The sequence below is a fragment of the Pleurodeles waltl genome, chromosome 3_1, assembly GCF_031143425.1.
Source record: "Pleurodeles waltl isolate 20211129_DDA chromosome 3_1, aPleWal1.hap1.20221129, whole genome shotgun sequence".
In the NCBI taxonomy this organism is placed as follows: Eukaryota; Metazoa; Chordata; class Amphibia; order Caudata; family Salamandridae; genus Pleurodeles; species Pleurodeles waltl.
Window position 1 is genome coordinate 761,913,620 of NC_090440.1, and position 14,666 is coordinate 761,928,285.

General features: G+C 46.3%; 1 protein-coding gene across 2 annotated transcripts in view; it reads right to left on the minus strand.

Annotated features, from left to right (window-relative positions):
• The window catches only part of OVCH2 (ovochymase 2), a 919,743-nt gene that overhangs the window by 259,628 nt on the left and 645,449 nt on the right, over positions 1 to 14,666 (minus strand). For both annotated transcript variants that reach the window (XM_069223557.1, XM_069223556.1), the window contains exon 13: positions 13,102 to 13,198. In XM_069223557.1, coding sequence (XP_069079658.1) covers positions 13,102 to 13,198 — 97 coding nt within the window. The remainder of the gene's footprint in view (positions 1 to 13,101; positions 13,199 to 14,666) is intronic.

Genomic DNA, 14,666 nt, shown 5'->3' on the forward strand with positions numbered 1-14,666 from the left:
TGGTGAAGAGTGAAAACAAGTTGATGCGCGAAGTCGTGGATCGCAGTGTATGTGCGACACATTGAATCCGTGCACTTCGATCGGTGTCGGTCATGACGTGGTGTGGTGACTTCCACGGAGTCGCGGACTTCAGCAGGGCTGAAGCGGCGTCAGACCTGCAAAGATCGTTGTGTTCCAGTGAAGATCACGGAGTTGGTTGCAGGCGGCATAACCGGATTTAGCAGCGGCGGCGGTCCGAAGTCGTCCAAAGTCGATTTCCTTGGATTTCCACCAGCTTCCCTTTCAAGGACCCAGGGACTGGATAGGGCACCACTTGTCAGAGCAGGAGTCTCTCCAGAGACTCCAGGTGCTGGCAGAAAGAAGTCTTTGCTGTCCCTGAGACTTCAAACAACAGGAGGCAAGCTCTAAATCAAGCCCTTGGAGATTTTTTCACAAGATGGAAGGCACACAAAGTCTAGTCTTTGCCCTCTAACTCTGGCAGAAGCAGCAACTGCTGGATAGCTCCACAAAGCACAGTCACAGGCAGGGCAGCACTTCTCCTCAGCTCTTCAGCTCTTCTCCAGGCAGAGGTTCCTCTTGCTGTCCAGAAGTGATCTAAAGTCTGTGGTTTTGGGTGCCCTTCTTATACCCAATTTCTCCTTTGAAGTAGGCCTACTTCAAAGTAAAGTCTCTTTTGAATGTGAAATCCTGCCTTTCCCAGTCCAGGCCCCAAACACTCACCAGGGGGTCAGAGACTGCATTGTGTGAGGACAGGCACAGCCCTTTCAGGTGTAAGTGACCACTCTTCCCCTCCCTCCTAGCACAGATGGCTCATCAGGAAAAGCAGGAAAAGCAGACTACACCCCAGCTCCCTTTGTGTCACTGTCTAGTGTGAGGTGCAACCAGCCCAACTGTCAAACTGACCCAGACAGGGAATCCACAAACAGGCAGAGGCACAGAAATGGTATAAGCAAGAAAATGCTCACTTTCTAAAAATTTATTTTTAAATTGTGAGCTCAGAGACACCAAACTCCACACGTCCAGCCGCTCCCAAAGGGAATCTACACTTTAATCAGATTTAAAGGTAGCCCCCATGTTAACCTATGAGAGGGACAGGCCTGGCAACAGTGAAAAACGAATTTAGCAATATTTCACTGTCAGGACATATAGCACACATTACTATATGTCCCACCTTAACCATACGCTGCACCCTTCCCTTGGGACTACCTAGGGCCTACCTTAGGGGTGCCTTACATGTAAGAAAAGGGAAGGTTTAGGACTGGCAAGTGGGTACACTTGCCAAGTTGAATTTACAGTTAAAACTGCACACACAGACACTGCAGTGGCAGGTCTGAGACATGATTACAGAGCTACTTATGTGGGTGGCACATCCAGTGCTGCAGGCCCACTAGTAGCATTTGATTTACAGGCCCTGGCACCTCCAGTGCACTTTACTAGGGACTTACTAATACATCAAATATGCCAATCATGGATAAGCCAATTACCTTACAATTTACACAGAGAGCATATGCACGTTAGCACTGGTTAACAGTGGTAAAGTGCTCAGAGTTCAAAAGCCAACAGCAACAGGTCAGAACACATAGGAGGCAGGAGGTAAAAAGATTGGGGATGACCCTGCATAAGCAAAAAAGTCCAACAGGCAGTCAACCATTGTGATTGCCATCCAGGGGCTGGCAGGCCATTTGCAACAAACAAATGCATTCTTGGAGGGCATTCACTCTGGCATGGCGGCCCAACAGAGATCAATTAAGGCTCTGGCCTCCTCTTTATGGCAGCCATTGTCCCTGTTTCTAGCCTGCCCCCTACAACTTCCTCTACCCAATCCCATTCCCCTCAACCCCAACAGGCAGACCTGCATGCACACAGGACAACACATAGGAGTGGTTCAGGTAAACACAAGCACCACACATCATCCCACAGGCATTCACACAAACACCATCCAGATGCAGACATACCAACATCCACTGACTCCACTGTGCACTCCTCCTCCTTGTCATCCACTTCCCCCCCAGTAGCGCCTCTACTCACACCTGCATGCACTACATCCTCATCCACTACCTCCATCACCAGCACGCCTATCACTACACACCCCTCACTGGTAGTCACCACCCCCACATCCATGCACATGTCCTCTGTGTCCTCTCCCACTGTGTCTGTGCCCCCTCCTCCCAAAGTTCACAAACACAAGCACTCAGACACCCAGCAGCCATCCACCTCACAACAGCATCCATCCACCTCACAACAGCATCCAGCCCATGCACCTGCACCCAAACACAGCAGACAGACACCTCCTACAACCACTTCCTCTTCCTCCACTCCCAACCTTCACCCTCTTCCTGACCCAATGTCCCTAAGAAACTTTTCCTCTCCACCGTTGACCGTCCTTCACGTCGGCCCAGGGTGGTCAGAACCTAGGCGAGCACCTCAGCCACCCAGTCCACGGCCACAGTAGTGTCGACAACTACTGCAGGTGGGAGAGGATTCCAGGAACCAGCCAGCAGCACTGAAAGTGTGTCTGCACCAGGTGCATCAAGGAGGGGCAAGGAGGCAACACCAGCTGCAAAAGGGAAGGGCAAGGAGGCACCACCAGCTGCGAAAGGGAAGGGCAAGGAGGCGCTACCAGCTGTGAAAGGGAACGGCAAGGGGCATGCACTTGCAGGCAGGAAGGACAGGAGGCCTCGTGCTGGTACTCATTCGGAGCCCCCACCACCAACCATGGCGATTCAGCCATCCGAGGCTGCAGGAGAAGGGCTGGAGCCTACCCCCACCACTGCCAGCACTGCCACCAGCACCGCCACCAGCACCAATGACAGCAGCAGCAGCCCCAGTGGGCAGCTGTCCGAGGCTGCCGGGGAAGGGCTGGATCCTCCCCCCACCACTGCTGGCACCGCCACCAGCACCACTGCCAGCAGCAGCAGCCCCAGTGGGCAGCCTTCCGAGGCTGCAGGGGAAGGGCTGGAGCCTACCCCCACCGTCACCAGCACAGGCACCAGCACCGCCACCAGCACCACTGCCAGCAGCAGCAGCCCCAGTGGGCAGCCGCCGAGGCTGCAGGGGAAGGGCTGGAGCCTACCACCACCACTGCCAGCCCCGACACCATTCCTGCCACTGCCACCACTGAGCAGCCATCACCACCGGCGGGCAGTGTGTAGTCCTGCCTCCATGGGCTGTAGTGCGTCCTGGACCCTGCAAATCCTGTAGGTGTGATACCCAGGTGAGAGACTGTGACCTTGCACTCCCCAAGATCTGCATCACAGGACACAATGCCCCCTCCAGAACAGTGGAAGAAGCCATGCACTCACTGCATCCTTCCCGGGATGAAGCACACTGGGCACAATGCCCCCTCCAGAACCAGTGGAAGAAGCCATCCACTCACCGCATCCTTCCCAGGATGAAGCACACTGGGCACAATGCCCCCTCCACAACCAGTGGAAGAAGCCATCCGCTCACTGCATCCTACCCAGGATGAAGCATACTGGGCACAATGCTCACTCCAGAACTAGTGGAAGAAGCCATCCACTCACTGCATCCTTCCAAGGATGAAGATCACTGGGCACAATGTCTCTTCAGAACCAGTGGAAGAAGCCATCCATTAGAGAGACTGTGGCCTTGCACTCCTCAGGACCAAGCAGTGGGCAAACCACCCACTTGGGAGACTGTGGCCTTGCACTCCCCAGGACCAAGCAGTGGGCAACCCACCCACTTGAGAGACTGTGGCCTTGCACTCCCCAGGACATTGCACAGGGCATGTAGCCCCACCTCCAGGACCAGTGGCTTTGTATCATCTTCCCAATGAAGTGCCCACCAATTCCCTGTCCCCCTGAGGTGCCTGTGTATTTTCGAACTGCAGTGTTTTCTCCATGTTGTTGCAGGAGTGAGGTGGGGCCTTGGACTATGTGATGTGGCCCTGTGGCCCACGGACATTGAGGACTGGGCAGTGTCCCTCCATTTGTAAATATGTATATACATTTGGATTTTGTTGCACCTATTCATGTTAAGGTACTCCATTTTATTTTATTTTAATAGACATGCTATGGGTGGTCGTGCTTTCTGAGACAGATTTAGCCATGAATCAGGGGAAGTATTGAAAGGCTGGGAAGAGACCAATATGAGAATGCAGTGAGAATAGTCTCAGGACCCCACACACTCACTGCTGAGTTACTGCTACATCTTGAGGCTCCCACCACATGGAATTTAGGAACAGTGACTGGAACTTGAATAATCTAGAAAGACATCTTGCATGGCAAATGATAGACTGAGGGCTTGGATCTGGCTTTCTCTTGAACCAGAAGCTTTGGACTGGATGTTTTTCATAAAAAACCTGGGTAGGCCCTCCTGAAGTCCACAGGGAAAGCAAGAAAAAACATTTAGAAAACCCAGTTGTGCTGCAGTTTTGATTGTGACATGAAGAAGGAGGGATGAAGAAGCCTGTGTTACTAATGGCTTAGATCTGTAGGGAAGGTCCTAAACGTTTGAGAGCAATAGGAGTTCTTTTGAATACGTTTGAGTTTTGTGCAGTGAAGTTAGAAGTATCCACCTGACAATGGACCATGTATCTCAGGCAACCTTGACCAGCTGCAGATCCCAGCCCAGACTCACTGGAAGAACCAGAGGAGTTTGAGCTTCAAAACATGATTAAGTCCAAAAATACATCATGAAAATGGGAAAGGGAGCAAAGTGACCCTAGAGGCAACAGGACTTCAGCTTTTTCTGGTTTTCATTTCATCCCACAATATGTTTTTGGCACCCAAACTGCAGTCTTCAGCTGGCATAAAAACTCTGCATATCCACAACTACAACTACATGAAACCTGCAGTGCTCAGAGGAATTTTTTCTTGGTGGCAGCACAGCCTTTGCTTTGTTTGTAATCAATAATCCAGATCCTCATAGGGTGTTAATAAGAAGGTCAAGAGAAGAAGCTTGGAGAAGCATTTTGGAGACAAATGCTGTGATCAGATGGGATATCGTCGCTGACAGACTTAGCATGATGCTGTTATTCATCTTTTATGCCTTTAGAACTTGGTAGTGTAGTACTGCTGTTTCTAACCAGGCATGTGCAATATACAATTTTCATTAAATGACAGCAAGTTATCAGTCTGAGTAAATTAGAAGGATTCATGAAAGAATGTTTATCTTCAGGTAATGCACCTGGAATACCGAATAGGTTAGTTCTTCCTTTTGTTTTCAAATTTCAGGTCTAAAAATGTCTAGTAAACAGGTGATTATGAACATTCAAACACCTACATACCACATAGGCTTTGATTTTGAGTTTTGCGTAGCAACATCACTGTATGGAATTTTAATCTGCCTGATTCAGGGTGTGCCAGAACCTTACCTATTTTATTCAGCTGGTGATTCTGGATGGAGAAATTGTATGAGGCGTTGGCTCACTGCCCATTTATTTTGAAGGGAGGAGAATACAATGCACCCCTGCCATAAAAACCCTTCACCTTCTCTTTCTCTACTCCCTCCACTATTCTTACTCCCTCCCCACACAACCCATTTGACCTGGAGTACATTTACCACCAGCATTTAGCAGGTGGTAAACATATGTGTTAAAGTCTCATAAAAATGGGTATTATGTGCTGTTCTTCACCACAAAATTGGTCCCAAAAGGTAATTTCCCATTCCTTGGGGCTTTACATGTAAGAGCATGGTACTGGTGCAATTTACCACACACTTATGGCAGTACCATGCAACTTGTTATCAGGTACATAGCGTTGAATTACTTGCTCTTATCTTGCTCTTATCTTAGAGACAAGAAATGTTACCTATATGTAAATGATTTCATTGATTGACTTCTCATTGTATACTTATGATGAAAACCATGCGGATTGAACATACATTCAACAACCACTCGAGAAGGAAAATCAGTGACTAATGTGGGCAAAATTAATCAATCATTTCTTTGACACTCATGTTATATAATCTTCCAATGTACACTGTTTATATTAGCTTTTAGCACTCTTATCTAGGGCTGCATGATGGAAGATTTTCTCAGTTCTGAATATTCCTCTTGATCCCTGGTATTGCAACCTTCCACCAGCACAAACTGCCATTCTTGGGCTTGCTTTGCATGTTTCTTTTTTGGATCTTATTATGGTTGGTTTTCTGAATTTTGTTGCTTTGCTATGGGGTTGTGTGTTAATTCTTTTTATGTTATTTTACTTTATTTTAATCGTCTCATTGTCTGTGGCATTATCTTTTTATAATTGTTGTTTTTAAAATATTAATTCCTTTCCAAAATATTTCAAGCATCAAAGTGTGGTCTTTGCCTTCTGCCATTTGTAGAGACAGTAGGGGCATTGTTCCTATGACAAATCCCATCTCTGATGAGTATCACAATAATATTTTCTTAGAGTTCTTTTTTATTATATTATTTTGATATATAAATTATATAAATTCTCCTCAAAGCCCTTATCTGAGCATTCCACTATGCTGGTGGTAGCAGGAGTTCTCCAGGTAGGTCTTGCCTTTCTACTATGGTACTTATCCCACCATAGCTGTATTCTCCATGAGCTGCAGAGGTGGTGGTTGCCTAACTACTTCTCAGTAATCCAGATTATTCTGAGGCCAAGATTTCCTTGGGAAAGCCCTTGTATTTCTACTGTCGCTCATCTTGAGGTTCAATGGTAAAGGATTAGGCATAACATATTAGGTAGATGTGATGATAAACAGAGAAGCTCATACATATGTGCAAGTGAGTTTACACATATACAAATATGTGACATAGGGCAAAAAGCACTAAGCCAGTTTGTGGCTCACAAAATCACAGGGTTGGCAACCGACAAAAGGACTTTTTAGTATGTACTAACCCTATTTTGCAATTCTGTAAAGGGTTACCCAATCATGAAATGAATACTGAATTGCAGTTTTGAAGGGGCATGTTTAGAGAGTCACTTCCAAATTGTGATTTGGTATGTAACATACCACTGATTTACTACTCCGGTTCTGGTCGCAAACCCTTGAAAAGGTACCAACTCTTCAAAGGACCTGGAACCCAGGAGAAGAGAAGAGAGCTCCCTACCCCTTTCTGAAATGTTGAAAAATATTTGTTTAGGAGTAAGTCTAGATCAAGAAGACAACTGCCAAACTGCCAACTTTTAAACAATTAAAAAAAACACGAACTTATTTTTTTTTAAGCACCGCCAGTTTACTTGAAGCAAACGTTTACTTTATTGAAATGCAATCACAGACATGGTGGCCGGCTGAACCTAACAGGCCACCTTCCCTATGATAGCCTCCAATCATGCATATTAATGAGATAGGCCAAATTGTAATCCAATGCAAATCCTTCTTTTGGAAACCAACCTATTAGTACATGGGTCAGTTTGCAAAATCTGACTTCTTTGCAAAACTTTGGTGCACAACTTGTACCTGATTTTCGAGAATGAAATGTTAGTGCATCTGGCCCATAGTTTTAAGGTGTTTGGGGCCTCATTTTGACTTTGGCAGTCCAACCACTGCACCACCAAAGCAGCAGGGAGCACGCCCCACCATGGCAGTGGCGTCCCCTTTCCCTATAACAATGTTCCTGCCGGTCTGACCAGAGGGAACATTGCGATAGTGCATTCTTGCCGGTCAGACCAGCAGGAAAAGTGCTACGAGCTAGCACTCGGCTTCCTTAATGTTGCCGAGTGCTATCTCGTAGTTCAGGGAGGGACGACCAGCACCCTCGGAATGCACAGACAGCACGGCTTCCGATGGTGCTGGTCAAGGGGGGCCCTGCATTGCCCATGCCGATGGGTATGGGCAATGCAGGGGCCCCTCAGTGGACCCCAGCACACCCTCACAGGCAGGCTTTCCATGCCAGTCACAACATCATGGAAAGGCTGAGTACAACTCTGACCACAGTCATGCCATCAGGAGCCATGTTCCTGTTGTGGATGGCGTCCCCTGTTGGGTTTGCCTGTCAAGGTTGTAATTGGGTGATTGGACTGCCCGGAGTCCAGCAGTCCAACTGTAAACACGAGTGTGGCGTTCCTCAGAGCTTTTTTTGCAGCTTCTGAGTACCCCATGTTTTTGTTGACACTGCAGGGGCACCACATTTGACTCACTTGCTGTATTCTTTTTGGCGACTGCAGTGTTGTTCTGTGAGATAGGTTGTGCGCCATGGAAGCCATGGCATGAATTTGGCACAAGCCGTGTAGCGGGGCAGCTGTAGGGGCGCCGCTATGACATGTTCGTTGGAGCATGTCTGTGTCCTGGTCCTTTAAGGTGGCTGCAGCAGTGATGTGTTTTTGATTATTTGTTGTACACCCTGGAGGAGACTGCTGAAACACAGGATGACATTCAGGGATCTTCCCTTCTTTCTGGCTTTCTTCTTCTTTAGGGGTCCCTGTTTGCAATACCTGGAAGTTTGTTGGGCCCCACTTATCTGGACGGTTTCTACTGGCGCTGTTTGGTTGTGGTTGACTGGCTTCTTTCATCTGGATTGCTCAGGGTGGGTACAAAGTCTCTCTTTTTTAAACCCATTGGTGCTGGCTAGAGGCTTCCCTTAGGTCCTTTGCCTCTCTTCTCAGGCATTGTGCTGGTTGTTCCTTGGGTCCTTTTTGGCCTTGTATGCTTTTTCTTTCTCCATCTGTGGCATATTCTCTGCCTGTTGAGCATGGGGAATCATACAGGCCTCCTGGGGGGTTTGTTGTGGGGGTATTGACATCATTCCCCTCCTGTTTCTGAGGCACATCTTCAAGATATGGCTAGTAAGCTGTGTTAGGCTTTTAATAGGCACCAGGGGAAGATGTCACCACTATCTCCTGCCTCTTCCTCCGGTTCTGCCTGGTCAGTTTCTTCCCTTTCTTCTGTTACCTTCTGGCCCTCTCTGGATTATGATGAGTAGGATCAGGATTTTCCTGCTAGTCTTCTAGGGGGAAGTATATTCTAAAGGGGGACCTGGAGCCTGTGGTGTCTTACTTGTTTTCCAATCTTCAGCTTCCAGCAGATACGGAACAGAGCATCCCTAGTGGGAAGAGGTTCCATCAGTTTCAGTGCCCTTCTGTTCCTAAACTTCCTATCATTCCTGCTATTCAATCATTGTTGCAGCAGCATGAATGGAGAATTCCTGACATGGTTTCAGTGTTTTGGTTCATGGGACGGCTTTAGCCTTCTCTAGGAGGGACTGAAGTTCCTCAAGTCCTCACCATGGTTCCTTTGATTGCCAATCCCACTGGGAAACCGTCCTTGTTATCCGAGGATGTGACTTTGAGTGACTCAGTGGATAAGAAGGTGGAGTCTGCTTTGAAGAGTTTCACAATGGCCTCACTCTTTCCTTGCGGTTTAAGATTTATGGGGTTTACTCCTCTCAGTTCTTAGTCAAGGATTTCCATTCTCTTTCTGCTGCTATTCAGGAGGGAGAGGATTTTTCTGACTTGTTATGCTGTACGGAGGTACAGGCTAAGTTTCTTTCTGACTAAGCCTTTGATTTCCCTCGGGCTTCTGCTCTGGCCAAAGCCAGTTTGAATGCTGCAATGCGTCATCTTCATTTACAGGTTTGGAAGGTGGAGCCCACTGAAAATAACTGTTTATTACAAATGCCCTTTGGGGGTAGGTAACACTTTGGTGATGAACTGGAAGAGGTCCTCAGGAAGTCTTTCAAAAGTCAGAAGCATGCCCAGCCTTCCCTTCAAAAACTGAAGTTCTGGGAGGGCAGAAGGAGGCGTGCTGATCAGTTCAGGAGAGGGAGGACTGATTTTCAGCAGAATTGTCCAGGTTGCAATGGAAGGGTTCCCAATCTCTCATCAGCCAAGTGCTCAGGGTGGTCCTAAACAGCCTTCCTGACTAGTCCGACCCCCCCCCCTTTCTATCCAGTAGGGGGGCGACTGGGCCATTTCTTTGGAGTTTGGACAGCTGGGTTCTTTAGATTGTATCTCAAGTTGTCTGTCTGGATGTTTCCAGGGAATTTTTGGAACCCCACTTCATTCTGAACACCTGGCCTCGGTATCCTGGAAAGAAACTAGCTCTGCAAGAAATTATCACCTCTCATCGAAGTTCCATCTCAGGAGAGGGGTTGCGGTTGTTATTTTCATGTGTTTCAGGTCAGGAAGGGCACAGGGATTATAGAATGATAACAGACCTGCATTTCCTGAACAGCTATCTTCCAACACTGCACTTCAAGATGAACACCTTGCAGCAGGTTTCGATTTCTCCTGGAGATTACTTGTCCAAAATCGATCCTCAGGATTCATATCTCCTGAGAGTGTTTCAGTGGCATCTGCCTCTCAGCGGTCACTGAGGTTTGGTGTGGGATCCAGGCACTGGCACTTCCGGGTGCTCCTGTTTGGACTGAAGTCCTCTCCCCGGATTTACAAAAAGGTCTTAGCCCTGGTAATGAGACTTCTTCATTCTTGGAGTATGGTGGTCCACCCATATCTTGACCTTCTGCTTATTCAGGCCCCCTCTCTTCAGAAATCACTGGCAGACACAGCCAGCACTGTCCCCAAGTTGAAGGACTTTGGTTTTCTGATCAATATTCCTAAATCTCGCCTGGTTCCTTCTCAGAGGCTGGAGTATATTGGGGCCTTTTTCAACACCATCCATGGGACAGTTACTCTTCCCAAATCAAAGCGTGACAGACTAAGATAATCCATTCGGAACCTGTTGAAAGTCCGGGAGACCTATGCAACGGTTTGGTTGCAACTTCAGGAACAGATGGCAGGTTTATTTTTTGCTGTTGACCCTTTCTTGCCTAGACCCTGTTGTCTCTGTGGTTGTTTCTGTTACTATTCTGCTGTCTCCTTTTGTCTTTTTAGGGAGCAACATTGGAGTTCATACCTTGGGACCATCTTCACCTCAGCCCAATTGTGCATCACATTCTGCTCCACTGGAAACCGGCCAAGGGTGACTATGGTGCTCAGATTCCAGTATCTCCTCCCTAGTATCTCCTCCTGTCTGGGAGGTGCTCAGCTGGTGGTTACATCCTCCGTCTCTGGAGCCCGGCTGCCTGCTTCACTTGCTGGATCCTGTGAATTTGTCTATCGATGACAGCAGCTTGGGTTGGGGAGCTGTGTCCTGGCTGGAGGGCTTTCTTTTCAGTCTGAAGGCTATCCACATTTAGGTTGTATTGAATTGTCAGTTGGATCGGTTAAGTCAGGAATTCTTGTCCTCCCAGGAGTTTGTTGCGGCCTTTTTGGTGTTCAACAAGTTTTGCAATAGTTAGGGAGTGTTGTAGTGAATCTTTTATTCCTACCCCTTTGAATACCAAGCTTCCTCTCTTTTTTACCAGGTTCCTTTCTTAGAATGCCTTGGAAGCCTATGCCCTGACCAGTCCTTGGCCTCCGTGTCTTCTCTACGCTTTCCCACCAATTTCCCTGATTCAGAGTTTTCTGACTTGACTGCTCAGGGAAGAGGCAGAGTTGGTGTTAGCTCTTCCTTTATGGGTTCAAAGACCTTGGTTCCCTCTTCTCAGATGTGGCTTCTTTCTCAGGAGCCTTCTCCCCTATCTGTCCCTCTTCTTACGGTGCAGACTCAAGTTACTTCACTCGGACTGGAGGATGAGAGGGAGTGTCTCGTGAATAAGGGTCTCTCTGTACAGGCGTCCTGTTCTCTTCAGTCTTCTAGTTGCATCTCCATGAATAGTGTGTATGCACATCATTGAGGTTCCTTTGATATGTGGTGCAAGGAAATGTCCTTGTCTCCTGTGTCAACTCCCACCCCGAAATTTTTAAATTTCTTCAGGAAGGATTTGATAAGGGCCTTTCACTTGCTATACTTAAACTTTAGTGGGGCTCCATTAAGACTTTTCATGCCCCCAGGGATAATCTGTCTTCTATTAAGTGCATGGCCTCTAGAATGTTCCAGGGTTTTCAGCTTCTGAGGCCTAAACTCCGTGACCCTTTTATTCCTTGGGATCTCCCTCTGATCCTTTCTCATTTGAAGTCCTCTCTATATGAGCCTTTGGAGTCAGTCTCCCTGAAGTTCCTTACCTTGAAAGGATTTTTTTGGGTGGCTATTACTACAGCCAAACATTTGGGGGAACTGAGGAGCCTGGTTTGTCACCATCTTTACTTGCATATCTTTGATGACAGGGTCATTCGTTCTCTTGATCCTAAGTTACTGCAGAAGCTGAACACCTACTTTCACCATTAACAGGACATTTTTCTGCCTGTGTTGCTTCAAGATCATTTGATCGCCGATCCTTCTTTGTCTTTTTCTCAACTTTGGCCCTGTAAGGAAGGACAAAAAGCCTTCCTTCTTTACATTGCACCGTTGGGTGAAGACAGTGATTTTTTTGGGCTCATCAGACTCTTGACAGAGAGATCCCAGGTGGGGTTAATGCCCATTCCACTCAGGGGATGGCTGCGTCTTGGGTGAAATGGTCTGGTGTTCCCCTCATGACATCTGCAAGGCTGTTAGTTGGTCCTTTCCATCCACCTTAATTTCCCATTACAGGTTGCATTTTGCACAGAGTTCGAATGTTTCTTTTTGTTCTGGAATCCTGATGGCCACTAGCTTTTCTTCTTAGGTGGTGTATGTACTCGTTCCTTTGTTCCTTCAAATGCTTCTGTTTCTGTCCTGGGAGACCTTTGGTTTGAAGGCTGCTTCTTTGTTTGTGGTTTTTGAATGCTGAATAAAGATTATATTTGCTAGTCTTTGCACTGTTCCTTGTTGCCCCTTGGGGGGCTGTTGAAAAAGGTATTTGCTTGGGCATTCTCGCACATAGTATGGAATGGGACAAGGAAGGGAAGGTGAGGAGATAATGCTCGGATTACTTACTGGTAATCTTCATTACTCGAATTCCTCCGACCTTCCTTCTCTTTCCTCTCTTTTATTAGCTCATGGTTTGGTGCTTGGTGATAAAAAAGATGTTAAGTAGAAAGGGGATGGGCTACATACTCTTCGACCTTTCCCTTTCATAGAAAGTGAAGAAACAGCTTTAACAGTGTGTCAAGGGGGGTGAATGGTAACACTCGCTCCACATAGCACAGAAAGGGACGAGGAAGGAAGAATCAGAGTAGTGAAGATTACTGGTAAGTAATCCAAGCATTGCATTAGATTAATTAGCAACTGTTCTTTCCTGAAAGGCCTAGAGTGAAACTGATATTGAACAACATTTAATCAACATTTAAGTTTATCAATGTAATACTGATTGAGATAAAGACTCACCCATGAGTTTGTCTTCTTCTACAAGATCGCTGAACACTCGTATAGCATCACAGCCACAGATCTTACACTGTTCAAGATTGAAGTCCTGGAATGTGAGCTAATAGAAAATACTGATCAACTTTATTATTTGTATAAAGTATTTGTACTTTTAAATATAACTTCACAAAGTAGAAGAGGTGATTACGGACAAAATCCATGTGAGTTTACGTTTGATCTTATTCACATTCACTAACTAATAAGGTGGCGTACAGTTATGTTGATTAATAAAAAAATAACACACAAAGGTGATGTACAGGGGGAGTCTGTCCATATGAGCCTAGGGATGTCCCTCAAGTCTTGGAGGAGGGAAGAGGGGAGATTGATGGCCTGGTCAGAAACTCTCAAAATTCCTGGTCTGGCAGGGGAGAGCAGCAGTGTAGTGCAGGGACACACTAGATGCATGATAGATCGCAAACTTCAATATCACATAAATATTGAATGCACTGTGTGTTTCTGTGAGGCAACAACATGGACAGGTAATTATGCTCTGGCCCATGATGAGCGATGGGCATTGAAACACATTGCTGCTTTTGCTGGGGCCAGTAGCTCCCTCCCGACAGCACATTCTACGGCCACCTACCACACAGAATAATGGTAAGAAACTGTGATCTCAGCCACATAGAGGTAAGAGGAGGCCTTTGGCTGAGCTTATGTGAGTACGTATGTGAGTTAAGATGTATATCTGTTTGTAAGGGAGCCGGTATGAATCACCATGTCCTCATTGTGTGTACCTGTGCATGATGATGTACTATGACTAGGAAACAGAGCTGGCAGGTGACTGACAGAGTTCTACCACTTTCAAAGTTCACAAGCTGCCACTGGTGATACAAGAATGGATAAGAGAAAGGCAACATTGTCAAAGACAGGAGAGAATAGAAGGACCAGAAGAGAACCATGAAAGAAAGCCAGGAGATCAAGGTGGTGTTAGTAAAGTATAATAACTAGAGACCAATACAAAATATCTTTGGAAAATAATTTTTTACAGTGATATAGACATTCATTGGTGCATTTGTAATACGTGTGACGCTGCCTAATATTTTGTTTCTAATAGCAATCTGAAATGCAACATGCATGCATTGAGGGTTGAGAGGGTCACCTTTCTCACTATCATGACTTAACAGTACAAGAGAGAGTACTCTAAGCTGAGATCTTGTTCAGATAGTATCTTTTTGATCCTGCAGAATCATTTCATTAGAAGCTGTATGCTTTTAGCCTTGACATTAATTTGAGACTACAGGTTTTGTCATTTGTCCAGAAAGAAGTTCAATGATTTTGTACTATGAAATATAGCATTATTACAATCAAGGGTACTGATTTCATAAAGACAACACCAAAAAGGTTTAGGTAAAGATTGAAAATAATCTCAGTCAAAAAGGAATCTTGGTGTACTTATTGCCGTCAATTAACAGGACTTCAAAAGGATCTGGCAATTTAGAAACACTGAGATTCATTTGTCAAGTGTGATATGGACCTGTTTAGGACCTTACCATAAATACCTATAAAATATTTGATGATTAACTATGTTA